The sequence below is a fragment of the Rana temporaria genome (genome assembly GCF_905171775.1).
Source record: "Rana temporaria chromosome 3 unlocalized genomic scaffold, aRanTem1.1 chr3e, whole genome shotgun sequence".
Taxonomy (NCBI): Eukaryota; Metazoa; Chordata; class Amphibia; order Anura; family Ranidae; genus Rana; species Rana temporaria.
The window spans coordinates 79,949-99,694 of record NW_024404427.1 but is presented as its reverse complement, the minus strand read 5'-3'; the positions used below and the strand labels follow the sequence as shown (position 1 = coordinate 99,694).

The 19,746-nt window shown below is 48.9% G+C and overlaps 1 protein-coding gene across 1 annotated transcript; it reads right to left on the bottom strand.

The window, feature by feature from the left end:
• Nucleotides 1-3,079: 3,079 nt before the first annotated feature.
• On the bottom strand, nt 3,080-5,194 carry LOC120921697 (E3 ubiquitin/ISG15 ligase TRIM25-like). Its single transcript, XM_040334237.1, has one exon. The coding sequence runs from the start codon at nt 4,981-4,983 to the stop codon at nt 3,379-3,381; it is 1,605 nt and encodes a 534-aa protein (XP_040190171.1). The 5' UTR covers nt 4,984-5,194; the 3' UTR covers nt 3,080-3,378.
• Between the last annotated feature and the right edge of the window lie 14,552 nt (nt 5,195-19,746).

Here is a 19,746-nt window from a genome sequence, read left to right as displayed (position 1 = left end):
TTCTGAAAATAATGGTTAGTTGCAGCCCTCGTCTTCTGTCATCAGATTATCTGTGCAGACCTGAGGAGAATGTGTTCAGCATTGACTTCACTTGCTTCAAGACCCGGGACCTGGAGACTGGCGCTGTGCTCTTTGAGATCTCCAAACCCTGCTCAGGTACCCGTCATGGAGGGCACCTTCCCTGGGGGGGGGCAGGTCTCCTTCATACTTTCATGTAGAACTAGAGTTGTTGGATGGGGGAAGGGAGGGTTATTTTTCCCAATATGACATCCATTTTGGGTGCGGGTGCGTGTCCTTGAATGCACACTGTCTGTGCTCGGGGCCTTTTACTTCCGCCACCCAAACACATATCAAGGTGAAAGCAGGGGCTGTGTTCATGCAGCTGCTGGATCCCAATTGATATGAATTGGTCTGCCTGCCTGTGGATGTCCTGAATATCTGTGTGCATTTCTCGCAGTGAGAACACCGCCCTGTACACTTAAAATGTTTTGACAGGGGGCGGAGTTTCAGTGCTCGCCATAGGCGCCATTTTCACTAGATACGCCTCTGCTCGTATATATCCCATAGTCTGTAGACTCTTTAACTTTCAGGCTGGGTTCCCACCATTGTGAATTGGATGTGGGTTCCCCGCATTCCATTCGCAATAGCAGGAGATTTTGACCGACTCTCTATGGAGCCGCTTCACATATTCCCACTGTGGCTCCGGGGGAAATTTGCACAGGGGGGGTCCTGTGCGTCTTTTGGGCCGTTTCAGGTCCGAATTCAGACAAAAATTTGGGGTGAAATCGGAACCTAGAACGGGACACACAGGACCCCTGCTGAGAGCCGCATCGGTATTAGGTGTGACCCCAGCCTGACACAGACTACATAATATACAAGAATTCTGATCTTTTTACCAAAGAAATGGAGCCGAATACATTTTGACCGTAAATGTAAAAAGATTATTTATTTGCAAAATTTTATAACAGAAATTAAGAAAGTTTTTTTTTTCCCATTACTTAGAAGAAAAACAATGGTGATTAAATATAACCAAAATAAAGCTCTATCCGTTAAAAAAATACATAAAATATAATTTGGGTACAGTGTTGTATGACTGAGTAGATGTCATTCAAAGTGTGACAACGCTGAAAACTGAGAAATGTCCTGGGCAGGAAGGGGGTGAAACATTCTGGTCTTGAAGGGGTTAAATGATCCAACAACATGTGAGCAAAATGAACCCCCAAGAACATTCCAGTATCCCCCCCATATCTCTATATTACACCCCCATAATATAATAAAACATCACTTTACATTACAATGTAGACTTTTGTATCATCATTATGTGATAAAGCGGAGATAACATAAGACAAGCCAGGGAGAGTCCCAGCTAATGGTCTGCTATTATCATATAACAGGAGATTGGGCAGACTCATTCCTGGCCATGTTTTCTGCCAGAGATTTCCCAGAATTCTCTCCTGTATGAAGGAGACGTGGATTTCCAGGACTGAAAACTGCCGACATTCGTCGAAAATGAGGAATAAAATAACCGGCACCGGAGAGCCCCCTTGTGATAGCTTTTGGCAGGTGACAGGTCCTCTTTATGGTCTATTACACCCTGCAATGTCTCTCCTGACCTCCAGAGGGCAGAAGAGAAGCTCTGAAACTGGAAGTGATGAAATCATTTAGGGCTGCAACTAACGATTATTTTCATAATGGATTAGTTGGCCGAAAATCATAAAAAAAAATGTAATATGCTATTTTTTTGTTTATTTAAAATGGTAATGAAAAAACGGAGTGTTACACAGATCATATATAGGTATCCTGTCATGATGGGGTTTATAGTACAACCCCCCCAGGAACACCAATGGTGGGGAACTATTCCCCCCCAGAACACCAATAATGGGACACTATTCCTCCCCAGAACACCAATAATGGGGAACTATTCCCCCCAGAACACCTGTGATGGGTCTATCTCCACCCGGGAACAGCAATGGTGGGGCACTATTCCCCCCAGAACACCAATAATGGGGAACTATTCCCCCCAGAACACCAAACACGGAACACTATTCGCCCCCAGAACACCAAAGATGGGGCACTATTCCACCCAGAACACCAATAATGTGGCACTACCCCCCAAAAACACCAAACACAGGGGGGCTTTTCCCCCCAGAACATCAATGATGGGGCACTACTCCCCTCTGGACTCCAATGATGGGGCACTATTCCTCCCCCCAACACCAATAATGGGGCACTTGTCCTCCCCCCAAAAAAAGCAATGTTTTGCCATTGTATGAATGTTTTGCCGCTACCTTATTGCAGCTCGGCACTCACCACTGCTTCTCTCCTGTCTCTTTTCCCTTGGGGCAGAAAAGTGGGCGGAGCTGAGAATACCCCGCTGATATCAGCGAGGAGGAGAGAGGCGGACGTGCCCGGTCACATGAGTGACACTATGAGAAAGCGGCTTGTACACAGGGGATTGTGTAACACTCGGACGGAGGCAGGACTGATAGGCAGGGAGGAAGGTGCGTGCAGACCAACGTATCGATAATGAAAATCATCGACAACGATTTTCATTATCGATTTTATTTATTAATCATTTCAGCCCCAAAATCGTTATCACTTCTGGATTCATTCATCCCAGAGGAGATCACAGAAATGATGTTCCTCCATCTCCTCAGCATGATCCCGTCCTGGACACTTACCACTAGGGATGGGCTCTGGTGTGTTCGCATACTCCATGTGTAGAGCCCGCCAGGAAGTCGGCACGGCGCTGCGCTAATCACAGGCAGTGAGACATTTCCCGATCTCTGCAGCCGAGCATCGGGACAATGTCTCCCTGTCTCCCTGCCTGTGATTAGCGCAGCGCCGTGCCGACTTCCTGGCGGGCTCTACACGTGAAGTGTGCGAATACACCAAAGCCCATCCCTACTTACCACAGTCCCCGGCTCCTGGGAGGACTGGGAGAGCCGGGGGGTAGCTCTGCAGGAAGTGACGGGAGGGGGGATGGTCTTTCACTGTGTAAAAGTGATTGGACATTGTAAAGCCACCCAGATTACTTTTACAAAACAGCCGATCGATCGCCGGTTTCTGTGGCCATGACCTTGGTATAACCTCTTGTTGACTGGCTGTATATATACAGATGATGGTCAGCAAGGGGTAAAAGGACATCTGTCATGAGAGAATTATGGGGGCTGCCATTGCTAAACTCTCCGTTTGAGAATGCTAGTTCCCTGGCTGTCATGTCTATGCTTTGGATTTGATACTGTCCCAGTGTTTGACCCGGCACAAGTACAAAGCCAAGAAACTAGCATTTTCAGAAGGAGGCCAGCAATGGCAGTCCTCATACTTCTCCCAGGAGTCACCACTTCCTCCAATCATTGGCTGAACAATCAACTAATCCTACTGACTGTCCCTGTGATGTCTCATCTCCCCCCTCCCCCCACATATCTTTATACAACCTCTCCATACACATAACCCAGCATGGAGGGGCTCAGTGAAGGTGCTGGTGAAGGTGTGGAGGTGTCGGATCGGAACACACAGATCATAAAAGGAGATCCGCCCGGCCTCATAATCCAGATCTATCCTGACTCTGTTACTGGGGGGATTGGGGGGTAAGAGGGTCATTTTACTGTCATGTATCACACAATAATCATTACCATTCCAATACAATCCCCAGGACTTCCTATTATTTCCAATCAATGACTCCTCCCACTCTCTCCTCTCTATACTGGGGTAACACATCCCGACTTTCCATTCATCTGATCCCCCGACATCCACTTCCCAGTAATGTCTCCCTGAGGAGAAACTCTGACTGCTCATCACCTGACGCCATTGCTGAAATCTCTCTGGTGTTTTGGGGTAATTCTGTTTCCTATTTGACTTGGATACAGTTTTCCTGTCATCTGATATCTGTAGATCATTACTAGCTGTGTTTCCATCCAGTAATATGTCTGCAGCTCCCTGTATATGGAAGTATACATTTACCTCTGTTATTATATCAGATAAACCTGTGTGTAAGACCCCCACCACACCCAGACCCCCTCCATCATGGAGGAGCTCCTCATGTCTCTCTCTGTCCTCATTATCTCCATCCTCAGTATCACACAAGTCACCTGTGTCTGATTCCTGTAAGACAGTCAGTGGATCCGTCATGTTACACAGCTCCTCAATGTGACGCATCTTCATGGACAGCTCCTCCTTCTTTATTTCCAGATCCCAGATGAAATCCACTATGGAGATGGAGATCCGCTCTGCCCGCTCGGAGATTTCCCTCAGGGCTCTCTTCTCCAGATCTTCCAGACGTCTTCTGAGGTCTCTAAACAGGACAGTGACTCTCTCGGTGTCACCAGCTGCTTCTTCTTCTACTTCCCTCCTGTGTTCCTGCAGACTCTGGACTCTTTCCTCCGTCTCCTCTCTCTTTGTCAGATGTTTCTGCAGAACATTCCTCAGTGTCTCCTTCTTTTTCTCAGAAGCCTCATCCAGTGTCTCCACCTGGTGTCCTCGATGTTCTCCAGTCACACAAAATTTACAGACACAGGTGTCATCCTCAGTGCAGTAATACTCCAGGATCTTCTTATGGACGGAGCATTTCCTGCTCTCCATGGACAAGGTGGGGTCACATAAGACGTGTTCTGGGGACTTTTTGTGGACTCTCAGGTGTTTATCACACAGAGAAACCTCACAGTGTAGACAGGATCTAACAGCAGGTACAGGAGACTCCACACAGTGAGTACAGAAGACCCCGGACTCCTCCGGATCTGGCTGAGGAGACAGGAAAGTCTCTGCTATGTTATGTAGTGTTGTGTTCCTCTGCAGTGCAGGACGACTCCTGAACCTTTTTCTGCATACAGGACAGAAGAAATCTCCAGACCCCTCCTGTGTATCCAGCACACGATCAATACAGACCCGGCAGAAGTTGTGACCACATCTCAGGGTTACAGGATCGGTATAAATGTTCAGACAGACGGAACATTCCAGCTCAGCTCTCAGATCAGCAGACGCCATCGCTCACAGCAGAAGAGAAATGAAACTCAAAGTCTCTGAAACCGGAGAGGAGTGTGGATGGGGGAGGGGTGAGATTCTCCTACACAGGGTGAGGCTGAGCTCAGGGTAGCAGCTAGTTCCCATCCTCCAGATTAACCTTGTGATGTCACAGGAAACATGTGACCAGGAAGCAGGAAATAGGGGGCGGGAACATGAAGTGAATAGAAGTGAATAGGAGGCTGCAAGCAGAGCAGAGCAGACGTTTTCACCCTGAAGATCTCTCCCTCCCCCGTTCATCTTCTTTTATATTATATCCTCTCTGTATACCTCAATCTCTCTCTCTATCTCTATCTCTCTCTCTCTATATATATATATCTCTGTATACCCCCTCTCTCTCTCTCTCTCTGTATACCCCTCCCTCTCTGTATATCCCTCTATCTCTCTCCCTCTCTCTGTATACCCCCCTCTCTCTCTGTATACCTCTCTCCCTGTATACACCTCCCTCTCTCTCTCTGTATACCCCTCTCTCTCTCTGTATATCCCTCTATCTCTCTCTCTCTCTCTCTCTCTCTGTATACCCCCCGCTCTCTCTGTATACCCCTCTCTCTCGCTCTCTCTCTCTGTATACCCCTCTCTCTCTGTATACCCCCTCCCTCTCTCTTCCCCCACCCTTCTCTCTCTCCCCCCCCCTTCTCTCTCTCTTCCCCCCCCCCCTCTCCCCTTCTCTCTCTCTCCCGCCTTCTCTCTCTCCCTCTTCTCTCTCTCTCTCTCCCCCCCTTATCTCTCTCTTCCCCCCTTCTCTCTCTCCCCCTTCTCTCTCTCTTTCTCCCCCCTTCTTTCTCTCTCTCTTCCCCCTTTCTCTCTCCTCTCTCTCTTCCCCCCCTTCTCTCTTACTTCCCCCCCTTCTCTCTCTCTCTCTCTTCCCCCCTCTCAATCTCTCTTCCCCCCCTCTCAATCTCTCTTCCCCCCTTCTCTCTCTCTCCCCCCTTCTCTCTCTCTCTCTTCCCCCCTTCTCTCAATTCAAATTCAAATAAGCTTTATTGGCAGGACCAAATACATGTTAGCATTGCCAAAGCAGTTGAGTTTGTATAGGAAAAGGGGAAGGGGGGTAATATAAAGGGGAATGGACATAAGTCTGTGAAAGTCCTCAGTTTCTCATGTCCCTCTCAGTCTGTGACACACTGTCACATATTGGGCAGCTATCTTCACCATTGGCTCCTCTTCTCCCAGTAGAAATTGGAGTTTCCTCTTCTCTTCTGTAGAGTTGAAGTCCGGGATGAGAGCGGAGAGTCTCTGGAAGTGAGTGTCCCTCACTGATGAGTACTTGGTGCAATGTAGCAGGAAGTGTTCCTCATCCTCCGGGACCCCCTGGTCACATTGCTGGCACAGTCTCCTCTCCCTGGGCTTGTAGGTCTGTCTGTGCCGTCCTAATTCCATTTCCAGGCTGTGGGCGCTCAGTCTGTACAGCTCATTGTCTGTCTGTCTTTGGGGTCTTGTAGCACCTCCAGGTACGGGGCCAGTTTGTATTCTCTCTGCAGTGACTGGTAAATTGTTAGTTTTTTGGAGTTTTTTATTTCGTGTCTCCATTCTCCAACATGTTTTTCTTTGGAGTTATTATGGTTTTTATTTGAGATTTTATCAGGCCGCATTGCTGAGAGTTTTGGGTAGACAAGGTGTTGATGAGTTGGTGCAGGCCACACGGCTTGGACTGGTTCTTACTGTCCAGTAAGGCTGTATGGTGGTAGGAGTTGGGACTGCTGTTTTGTAGGTGGTCCCAGTATGATAGCGCCCTCTTCTGTACTGCGAGAAGTAAGGGAAATCTGCCCAACTCGGACCGGCAAGCACTGTGGGAGGAGCTCCGATGGACTTGGAGGAGGTGCTTGCAGAATTCAAGATGGAATATTTCTGTTGGGCTGGGGTCCCATTTGAATTGTCTGGGTAGGTGACAGGACCCCAAACTTCACTGCCATAAAGAAGAATTGGGGCGATGACGCTATCAAATATTCTGAGCCGGACTCTCACGGGTGGTTTTAGGTGGTACAGCCGTCTCCTGATGGCATAGTAGGCTCTGCATGCCTTGTCTTTTAGTACCTCTATGGCTGGCTTGAAGCTTCCTGATTGGGTGATGTCTAACAAAAATTTTTTTTTTTCTATTATCTATTTGATGTGTCTTTTTTTATATTCTAAAACACTGTACGTTAAGGTAAAACCCCCCAAAGTTTCCCAATCCAGACACTGGTAGTGTCCAGTAAACAACAACATACACACACTGATATCTAATCTTCCACCACCAACACATTATCTGTAAGCAATCTTCCTCCTGACACCTCCAGTCAGTACAATCACTTAGGATAAGATCACACATGTCGGGTGCGAATTTCCTCTCCGTTTTCACTGCAAATCTCCTAAGCAGCTGTTTAGCGGTTCAGCTGCGATTTTAGATGCGGTTCAGATGTGAATGTTTGGAGCCGGCGACCACCGGCGTCTTCAATATCAGCTGGTCGTTAAGGAGCGGGCGGGGAAGCCGACCACCACGTCCCTAACTACGTATTACTTATCAGCTGTTACAGTGACTGACAGATGAATGTAAAAATAAAACATTGCCAGTGTCCATTTGAGAAATGCCCCCTGTCGAGAAATACCCACCTAGAACAGGGCATGCGCAGTACGGAGCCGCCGAAAAAACGCTGAACATTGGAATTTGCGATCAGCTGTAGACGGCGCCTGTGCACAAAAGCCAACATTGTGCCACGCGCTCCCGATGCTCATGCAAGTCTGCAAGGGGCGGATTTCTTCATGATGGGTGTGTGTGAGGGGCAGATGCCTACAGAAGGGGGCGTATTTTGTAATGATGGGCAGAGCTGCTAAGATGGGGGCGGATTTTTTCATGAAACTCAAACACATCTCCTAAACAAATATATGTCTGCTAAACACGCCCCGCAAACACGTGTAGGAAGAATAGCAGAGATATAGAAATCCGCCCCTTGCAGGCTTGCATGAGCATCGGGAGCGTGTGGCACAATGTCGGCTATTGTGCGCTGGCGCCGTCTATAACTGATCGTAAATTCCGATGTTCGAAGGCTTTTGGCGGCTCCGTACTGCGCAAGCGCGGGCATTTCTCGACAGAACACCTGCAAAAAAAATTGCGTGGAGGTCCCAGCCAACACATACCATGCCCTTTCGGGTCAGGTTCGGATTTTAAGGGGAACCCCATGTCAAAATTCAAAAGAAAAAAAAAGCGTGGGGTCCCTCCCCAAATCCATACTCGACCCTTAGATGTGATAAAAAAAAACAAGTTCCCCCTGCCCCAAAGCACCCCCCATGCTGAGGTCATGTGGCCTGGCATGGTTCAGGAGGGGGGCGGGGCTTGCTGGTCCCTCCTCCTTTCCTGGCCTGCCAGGCTGCATGCTCGGATAAGGATCTGGTGTGGCAGAATGCGTGGCTAACAGTCAGACCCCGGGGTTATCATTAAGAAGGTGAACTGGATCTATCCCATGCATGAGAAGAAACTGTATGTTACAATCCAGAACTGAAGTTTGAATTTCCTTCTCCTTTTTCTCCTGATGAAGTTGGATATGTGAAACATGTTTAGAAAGGGGATATCTGTGAAAATGTATTGAGCGGAACCCCTGGACTAATTGACGCATGTTATATACAAAATTCATGTCCTTGCTGGAGTTATTAGATTCTGGGCCGCTGTGCTTACCTGTTATCTGGAATTGGGATGTGTGGTGACCGGGGGCCGGTCATATAAAGACGTGAAGATCCCAGTAAAGATTGCGGGACGGAATCCTATGAGGGTTGAAGGTTCCTATACTAGTTGATGCCGTTTATTGACTTTCTTGAGGTGAGAGTTCTGAGAGCGCACAACAAGCCGGATGTAATGAACTTTTATGTGAGACGGTCTGAACATGGATAATCACACGGACTAGACATGAATTACTTGGATACTTTATTCAACTTATTCATCTTTGTCACATATTTGTATATTTTGTGATAATTCATCACTGCGCAGAATCGCCCGTTTATCCTCTTTTGTATATTTGTGTATTGTGAACACTATTCGGTTTTGCAGCTAGATTTGATTTGTTTATTATCACTATTTGTTCTATACACATTTCTACTACTTCTATCTAGTAGCGCAAAGGACTTCTTATTATATCTCCATAAAGAGGACCTGTCACGCACTATTCCTATTACAAGGGATGTTTACATTCCTCGTAATAGGAATAAAATTGATCCAAAAAAATAAGAGGTGTAAAAATTGAAAAAATTTAAATAAACAATAAATAAATGTAAACCTCCCCTGTCCCTGTGTTCTCGCGCACAGATGCGAACGCACACTTAAGTCGCGTCCTCATGCGTAAACAGCGTTAAAATCACACATGTGAGGTATTGTCGCATGCGTTAGAGCGAGAGCAATAATTCTAGCACTAGACCTCCTCTGTAACTCTCTAAAACCTGATAAAGATTTTAAAGCGTCGCCTATGGATATTTTTAAGTACCAAACGTTTGGTGCCATTCCACAAGTTTACGCAATTTTAAAGCGTGACATGTGAGGTATCTATTTACTCGGTGTAACACCATCTTTCACATTATGCAAAAAAATTGGGCTAATGTTACCGTTTTTTAATTTTTTAATTTATGAAAAAACGTTTGAAAAAATGTGGAGCTAATGCCGTGTGGTATAAAAAGGATCAACAACCGCCATTTTATTCCCTAAGGTCCATTCTCTGCTAAAAAAAAATACATAATGTTTGGGGGGGTTCTGAGCAAAAAAATGATGATTTTTACATGTAGGAGAGAAATGTCAGAATAGGTCCGGTATGGAAGTGGTTAAAATCTAAACAGAGATCCAAAAAACAACAAAAATCACCTTGGGAGAATTTCTTCACCTCCTCTGGGAATTAATTCCCAACTCTGGGCACAAATAATACCCCTTGCAGTGGGCTCCTCCCACACTCATAAAGTCTAGGGGGGAGGGGGGTGCAGAAGAGGATGTAATAATTACCTGACACCCCCTTCCAGAAGACTCCCTCATATCCTCATAGTAATAATAATAATAATAACAGTATAGTAGATGTATTCCCCATCACTGAGGTCCCATTCACATCACACAATTTGGAATCACCACAATTCTGCCCGGGACTCCAAAATCGCGTGTCCGGGTGGCATTACTAATTGTACCCCAAACACGGTGCAATTATGTCACGAGAACTGAACGGCTCTGAAAGACACGTGTTTAAAAATCGCGATAAGCTTATTGCCCCAAAAAAGTGATCAGGAGCTTCTTTTGTGTCACAAACACGGATAAGGCGGCTCATTGATGTGAATGGACTGCCCAATGCGTGACACGCGGAGTCGCATGAAAATCACACATAACAAAAATCGCTCGTTCCCACTTTACGACATGTGAACAGGACCTAAAATCTCACGTATTGTACATAGTAGTTACTCCGCCCACTTCCATGTATTTCTGTGTCTTGTATTGAACCGCATGAGGTTATCTTTCTATTTTTAGTAGTATGATGACATCTAGTGGCAGTTTTAGGTCACTGCAACTTACTTTTCTATGGTGATTTTCAATGTCGTCATCTGTTCCTGTTACGGGATAGTTAGTTTAGTCTTCTCTAGACCCTCCCGGTTTCTTCCATGTTCTCTCAGTCGGTGTCGGCACTTCATAGAGACGGGGCTCAGGAAAGTCATTGGAGGGATTTATTAAAGGCAAACAGGCTGTGCACTTTGCAAGGGCAGCTTAGTAAATGAGGTGACGCTTCACTTGCAAAAAAAATAAAAAAATAAACTGAATCACATGCAAAGATAATGTAATAAAAAAGCATTTTTTCTTGCACATGATTGGTTGATGGAAGTCAGCAGAACTTCACCTCAATTACTTTCTACATCCCATGTAAAATGCAACTGCACTTGCACACTGCATAGTCTATTTGTCTTTAGTAAATACTCCCCATTTTCTCCTTATGCCGGGTACAGACGAGAGGATTTCCCCGGATTTGGATCCGATGGAGTGTACTCACCATCGGATCGAAATCCGCGCCGAAATCCCTTCGCGATGACGTGTCGCGCCGTCGCCGCGATGATGACGCGGCGACGTGCGCGACGCTGTCATATAAGGATACCCACGCATGCGTCGAATCATTACGACGCATGCGAGGGAGGGAATCAGACGGATCGATCCGGTGAGTCTGTACAGACCACCGGATCGATCCGCTGAAGCCGATTCCAGCGGATAGATTTCTTAGCAATTTAGCATGCTAAGAAATTTTTATCTGCTGGAAATCGGTCGGGCCGAAAAAAATCCGCGGAAAAAGATCCGCTGGGATGTACACACCAGCGGATCTATCCGCTGGAACTGATCCGCAGATCAATTCCAGCAGATAGATCCTCTCGTGTGTACGGGGCCTAAGACAATTTTCTTGCAGAGCAGCCCCCCCTGCAGAGCCAGTCGCCTGCCAGGCTGCCCACCAGCCCCGCACTTACCCCAACCAGGTCGTGCCCTCGGTAGCTCCCCCTTTACATATCCCCTCAAGTCCCGATTGTCTCTTCTCCTCCCGGGCCAATCAGGACTTGGGACTTGTGGCCAATGGGGTCTAAGGACTCCCGGCCAATCGGTTCTCAGGACCCGCTTGCTGATTGGCCTGGAGGAGAAACAGGAAGACATTAGCGAATATTAATTCACTAATGTCACACAACTGGGTGGGCTCTGCGCCTCGAGCCCACCATTTTTTAAGCCAATTTGAAGCCAGGCTCTAATAATATGCTTAAAAACAAAACCCATTGAACTCTAGTAGGTAGATTCAGGTAGATCGGCTTAATCTTTGCAGCGGCGTAGCTTAGCCTGTTTAGGCTACGCCGCCATAAATTAGCTAGGCTAGTAATGATTCTAAATCATTTTACCTGCTAATCTACGGCGGCGTAGCCTAAACCGAGCGGGCGTAAAGGCGCCTAATTCAAATTGGTTGGAGGGGGGTGTGTAGTATGGAAATGAGGCTTGACCTCACGTTTTTGACGTTTTTTTGACACTGTGCATGCGCCGGGCGCCTACATCTCCCAGTGTGCATTGCGGCTAAGTACGCCGCACGGGCCTATTGATTTCGACGTGGACGTAATAACGTAATAACTTTAGGCCGCCTAAGGCCTTACGGAAACAACGTAACTCGACTGCGGCGGTCGGGTGTATGCTCGTGAATCGTAGAAACTCATTTACATAATCTACGCCGGCCGCAATGGAAGCGCCACCTAGCGGCCACGCGAAACATTGCAATCTAAGATACGACGGCGCAAGCCGTCGTATCTTAGATATGTTTAAGCGTATCTCTGTTTGAGCATACGCTTAAACAAACGCCGGCGTAGATTTTGAGTTAGGTCGACTTATCTACTGATAAGTCGGCCTAACTCTACCTGAATCTACCTATATGTGTCAGGCACCCTCCATGTAGATTAGGGGTCAGGCGCATTGATGGGGGGATGGCGCCCCTGCACCCCATATGAGCGGGTGCCGATGATGACAATGCAGAAAGCAACATTTCATATAGAACAGAAATGTAATTCAATATTTTTATATTTGCAGCTATCATTAAAATGGTGTCATTGCCCAGAACAGAGCTGCGCATGCGCAAAGACACAGACCTGGCACGTCTGCCAGTATCCTACATGGAGGTGGCCGTTTGCACAAATATGTGTGCAGACGCATTGGGCGTGCACATACCCAAATTCCAGAACTGGCGCCAAACACCCTATTTAAGGAGGGAAGCAGTGACAGAGGACTTCTAGATGATCTTCAGCGTACCTGTGCCCCTTGTTCCTGTGTATCCTACATTATCTTGATTCCTCACTACTGAGCCAACCTCTGGACTTTCCCTCTGCTTGACCTCTTGTTGTGACCTCGGCTTGTGTAAAGGACTCCGCCCCTTCTGACTGCCCGTGTATGACCCTGGCTTGCCTCCTGACCTCTCTGATGCCTTCTCCTTATTCCTCTGCATGACCCTGGCTCCGTTCCTGACTATGCTTCTGCTTCACATCCTGTTGACCTCCTGTGTATGACCCCAGCTTGGATCTTGGACCTTGTCTACCCAGTCTGACCCTACTCCTTCCACAGGGGTTATCATATCACTTGCTGCTGTGCCGGGCCTGCTCTACCACAATGTCCCTGTGTGTTCCTGCTGTCACTCCTGACCACCTGCCCTGAGCTGGTGTAACGGGCAGGGGGAGATGGATTGAAATGGGGGTGTCCTCTGCTGCCCAAACCCGAGGTGAGCTGCTGTGATAAGTAGGGGTGGGTGGTTTGGTGGAGCCCCCCAGAGATGGTGTGCTAGCGGGGGGGGGGGTGAGGGGTTGCTGCTGAACACAGCTATATGTTTTATATATATAGTAGCTGAGCTGCCCCCCTGAGCTGGTCTGATAACGGTGGGTGCTGCTGGACACAGCTATAATATATATATATAGTAGCAGAGCCGCCAACCCGGAGCTGGTCTGATAAGGGGGGGGGGTGTCACCACATTTTTCGGCACCAGGTGACACTAAACCTAGTGACGCCACTGCTCTTACTAAATACCTTGGACTGTCTACTTTCCAAAAAGGGGTCATTAGGAGGGTATTTGTACTGTCCTGGCATTTTAGGGCCTCAAGAAATGAGATGAGGCCGTCAGTACATCAGGAGTGACCAATTTTCCCAGCCATCTTCACCACAGCGTGACAACTCTTATACTAAAGCGCAAGGTCAGCCGGCTTGCCAGACAGACCAGTCACATGACGCTCTCATACACCACCAATGACTTCTCCTCCCCCCCTCACCGTTTCCAACAAAAATATAAAAGTGCGGAAACCATTTGAAGACCCCTCGTATACAGTGGCGTATCCAAGGCGTGGCACATATGGCTAGTGCCATGGGCGCATTATAAGGGGGCGCTAGTGAGCAGGGACACCAGCATTGCAGTTCTTGTTTTCCTGAAACTTCTCTCCTTCCTCCTTCCTTATGGGGGGATGGAATTACATTTTCCTGGGCCCCATCAGGACAACATAGGGGCCCAGGAGGTGAGCGTAAAGGAGGGACTTTTTCTTCATTTACATCATGCCGCCCCGCTCCTCAATTAGTCCTGGCCGGCGGAGTGATTCTCCGCCCTTCTCCTGTACTCAGGTGCTGAGATGTGAGGTGGCATGCTTCTGACAAGTAACAGGCGGAGGAAAGCGGCCGGGGCGGCACGTGCCGAGCTCCACACAGATTGGCAGTGGAGACGGTCAGTCTGCAGGGTGTCCCGGCTGTTAATGTAAAGTTGTGGGCGCTGTGTGTGTAGGGAGGCCGATATCGGAGGAAGGAGAGGGGGGGTAATAAAGCCGGTGAGAGAAAATCTGGCATCCCCCGCACAGAGCAGCAGGACGGGATACAATCAGTGACAACACTGCCCAGTTTATATGGAGCTTGGCATCCCGGGATCCCTCTAGATGTGCCTGCTTATCACTCCACGGCTGAGGCTGTTCTGGGCCACAAAGTTATGTGTACAGAGAAAGACCCCCCCACAGATATGACTGACCCAGCCATAGACCCCCCCACAGATATGACTGACCCAGCCATAGACCCCCCACAGATATGACTGACCCAGCCATAGACCCCCCCCCACAGATATGACTGACCCAGCCATAGACCCCCCACAGATATGACTGACCCAGCCATAGACCCCCCCACAGATATGACTGACCCAGCCATAGACCCCCCCCCACAGATATGACTGACCCAGCCATAGACCCCCCCACAGATATGACTGACCCAGCCATAGACCCCCCCCCACAGATATGACTGAGCCAGCCATAGACCCCCCCCCCCCACAGATATGACTGACCCAGCCATAGACCCCCCCCCCACAGATATGACTGACCCAGCCATAGACCCCCCCACAGATATGACTGACCCAGCCATAGACCCCCCCACAGATATGACTGACCCAGCCATAGACCCCCCCACAGATATGACTGACCCAGCCATAGACCCCCCCCCCCCACAGATATGACTGACCCAGCCATAGACCCCCCACAGATATGACTGACCCAGCCATAAACCCCCCCACAGATATGACTGACCCAGCCATAGACCCCCCCCCACAGATATGACTGACCCAGCCATAAACCCCCCCACAGATATGACTGACCCAGCCATAGACCCCCCCACAGATATGACTGACCCAGCCATAAACCCCCCCCCCCACAGATATGACTGACCCAGCCATAGACCCCCCCACAGATATGACTGACCCAGCCATAGACCCCCCCACAGATATGACTGACCCAGCCATAGACCCCCCCACAGATATGACTGACCCAGCCATAGACCCCCCACAGATATGACTGACCCAGCCATAGACCCCCCCACAGATATGACTGAGCCAGCCATAGACCCCCCCACAGATATGACTGACCCAGCCATAGACCCCCCACAGATATGACTGACCCAGCCATAGACCCCCCCCCACAGATATGACTGACCCAGCCATAGACCCCCCCACAGATATGACTGACCCAGCCATAGACCCCCCCACAGATATGACTGACCCAGCCATAGACCCCCCACAGATATGACTGACCCAGCCATAGACCCCCCCACAGATATGACTGAGCCAGCCATAGACCCCCCCCCACAGATATGACTGAGCCAGCCATAGACCCCCCCACAGATATGACTGACCCAGCCATAGACCCCCCCACAGATATGACTGACCCAGCCATAGACCCCCCACAGATATGACTGACCCAGCCATAGACCCCCCCACAGATATGACTGACCCAGCCATAGACCCCCCCACAGATATGACTGACCCAGCCATAGACCCCCCCACAGATATGACTGACCCAGCCATAGACCCCCCACAGATATGACTGACCCAGCCATAGACCCCCCCCCAGATATGACTGACCCAGCCATAGACCCCCCCCCCCACAGATATGACTGACCCAGCCATAGACCCCCCACAGATATGACTGACCCAGCCATAGACCCCCCCCACAGATATGACTGACCCAGCCATAGACCCCCCCACAGATATGACTGACCCAGCCATAGACCCCCCCACAGATATGACTGACCCAGCCATAGACCCCCCCACAGATATGACTGACCCAGCCATAGACCCCCCCACAGATATGACTGACCCAGCCATAGACCCGCTGGAACTTGTCTTCCTAGCAGAATCCTGGAGGTCCTGAACTGAGGAGGACAGAGAGGGACAGAGACTCAGGTAGGCAGTGATAGGGTCAGAGCTTCCATTCTACCTCACAGTCTGTATGAATGATTCCTGTTTCCTCACAGTATCATTTCTCAGAGAAGCCCCTTCCTCTCAGGCTCATGTCAGGTGGGAGACTCTGTTGCTAGGTGACAAAGGTTCAGTGGCACAGAACCTTCCACCTACCTCTGTGGAATTTCCTCCTCTCAGAATACTACAGAATGTTGGTCACTAGCGATGGGAGTGATTCCAGAGGGACCCACTGGCAGCTTTGTTGTGACCCTGCTGATGGCAGTCCTTGTGTGACGGTGAGAAAGGCGCATGCATGGGAGGGAGGGGGGTGATGGGGAGCTCCGGGGGTGGCTGCGGTCAATCAAACAGGAGTTGTTAGGCCTGAAGGAGCCGAGACTGGAAGCATGTCCTAGGCCTGAGCCGGATCACAGAGAATAAGTTACACCCCTTTCACACTGGGGCGTTTTTCAGGCGCTTTAGCGCTAAAAATAGCACCTGAAAGAAGCCGCATCTGCAATCCCAATGTGAAGGCCCGAGTGCTTTCACACCGAGGCGCTGCGCTGGCAGGGTGTCAAAAAAAGTCCTGCGAGCCGCTTCTTTGCAGCGCTTTTGGTGCGGTGAATACACGGCTCCTAAAGTGCCCCTTCCCATTGAAATCAAAGGGAAGCGCCTGCAAAACGCCTTGGCGGCGATGCTTTTAACCCTTTATTCAGCCACTAGTGGGGGGTAAAAGCGCCCTGCTAGGGTTCGGAAAATGCCGGTAAAGTGCTGTGAGTTTTATCAGCGCTTTACCAGCGTTTTTCAGGCGCTGGCAGTGTAATAGAACGCTCTTACTGTCAGGAGACCTGTCACCGGCCTGTGCTAGGCGCTGTGTGTCATTAACGTCACTTGTAGGGCCGAAACATCTAATCGATTATGAAATTAATCGATTACAATTTTCATAATCGATTAATCGGCCAGTAACATAATGGGGTTAAAAAAACTAAAATTACCCCTTTATAGTACAAAAAAGCAAATGGCTCCTGTAAATATCACTTTCACTGTCCCACAGTAACAAAATGAACCCCTTACAGTAGCGATTATTTGCTCTTTTTGTACTTATTTTTGTTTTTTTACCCCCCATTATGTTACTAAACATCTCAGGCCTGGGTCACACCTCTGTGTTTTGGTGCTTTTTGCAGAAACACACTACAGTTCAGTTCCATGTTTTCCTATGGGACACGTTCACATTAGGGTTGCCACCCGTTCGGGTTTCACCCGGACAGTACGGGTTTTGAAACATGTGCCCGGGTCTCTGCTGCCACAGCCGTGTGCATTTCAGATTCGTCCCGCCTGACCTATTCTCCTACTGCCTGAATTGACTACGAGCCCCTCTCTATTTACCATCCCCCCCCCCCCCCCCCCCCCCTCGCCCTGTCACCGCACCTCTGTCCGCTCTGTGTGCTGCAGATGGATGGGACACAGAGGCTCCATGTTCCCGGGTACTCTCCTCTGGTTGGCTGCAGAAGGGACAAGGAGGTGGGGTTGAAGGCGGAGCTTCCCTATTCCCTGCTGCTCTGTAGGAAAGTGTGAAGAGATCATTCTGAGACTGGAGCTCAGCTTGTAAGGTCAGTTTTTGCCAAGTTAGTATGTCAGTACTCTCCCCTCCCCCCCTCCACCCCACCATACACTATACATACAGTCCTCACCACTCCCCCCCCCCCCCATACACTATACATACAGTCCTCACCACTCCCCCCCCCCACCATACACTATACATACAGTCCTCACCACTCCCCCCCCCCCCCCACCATACACCATATATACAGTTCTGCCACCCCCTCTCATATACCATCCATCCATATAGTTCTCCCCCCATACACCATACATATATACAGTTCTCCCCCCATATACGTATACAGTTCTCCCCCCATACACATCCATATATACAGTCCCCCCCCCATATATACAGTCCCCCCCCATATATACAGTTCTGCCAACCCCTCTCATATACCATCCATCCATATAGTTCTCCCCCCATACACATCCATATATACAGTCCCCCCCATATATACAGTTCTCCCCCCATATATACAGTTCTGCCACCCCCCTCTCATATACCATTCATCTAGTTCTCCCCTCCATACACATCCATATATACAGTCCCCCCCCCATATATACAGTTCTCCCCCCCATATATACAGTTCTCCCCCCATATATACAGCCCCCCATATATACAGTTCTCCCCCCATATATACAGTTCTGCCACCCCCTCTCATATACCATCCATCCATCTAGTTCTCCCCCCATACACATCCATATATACAGTCCCCCCCCCCATATATACAGTTCTCCCCCCATATATACAGTTCTGCCACCCCCCTCTCATATACCATTCATCTAGTTCTCCCCCCATACACATCCATATATACAGTTCTCCCCCCATACACATCCATATATACAGTCCCCCCCCCCCCATATATACAGTTCTCCCCCCATACACATCCATATATACAGTCCCCCCCCCCCATATATACAGTTCTCCCCCCATACACCATCCATATATACAGTTCTCCCCTCCATACACCATCCATATATACAGTTCTCCCCTCCATACACCATCCATATATACAGTTCTCCCCTCCATACACCATCCATATATACAGTTCTCCCCCCCCATATATACAGTTCTCCCCCCATACACATCCATATATACAGTTCTCCCCCCCCCCCCATATATACAGTTCTCCCCTCCATACACCATCCATATATACAGTTCTCCCCTCCATACACCATCCATATATACAGTTCTCCCCCCCCCCATATATACAGTTCTCCCCTCCATACACCATCCATATATACAGTTCTTCCCTCCATACACCATCCATATATACAGTTCTCCCCTCCATACACCATCCATATATACAGTTCTCCCCTCCATACACCATCCATATATACAGTTCTCCCCCCCCCCATACACCATCCATATATACAGTTCTCCCCCCCCCCATATATACAGTTCTCCCCTCCATACACCATCCATATATACAGTTCTCCCCCCTCCCCATATATACAGTTCTCCCCTCATACACCATCCATATATACAGCCCCCCCTATATATACAGTTCTCCCCCCATACATATATACAGCCACCCCATATATACAGTTCTCCCCCCATACACCATCCATATATACAGCCCCCCCCATATATACAGTTCCCCCCCCCACATATACAGTTCTCCCCCCATATATACAGCCCCCCATATATAAAGTTCTCCCCTCCATACACCATCCATATATATACCCCCCCCCCCATATATACAGTTCTCTCCCCCGCCATAAACCATTCATATAAAGTATAAAGTGGCTGTACAAGCTCCCAGAGGAGCTGGCTCCCAGTTGATGGTGGCTTCACATGTGGACTCTGATCAGAAGTGCATTCTTTGATCAAAAGTGCGAGTTAAAAACCAGGAGTTTGAAACAGGAGGTAAGACAGGAGTCTTCATTATTTTTTTCATTCACTGATCCAGAACAAGCTTGCAGCTAATAAAGTTGGAACTCTTGC

What these genes read in the sequence shown, in the direction of transcription:
- LOC120921697 (XM_040334237.1), bottom strand. Translation starts at nt 4,983, where the DNA reads ATGGCGTCTGCTGATCTGAGAGCTGAGCTGGAATGTTCCGTCTGTCTG.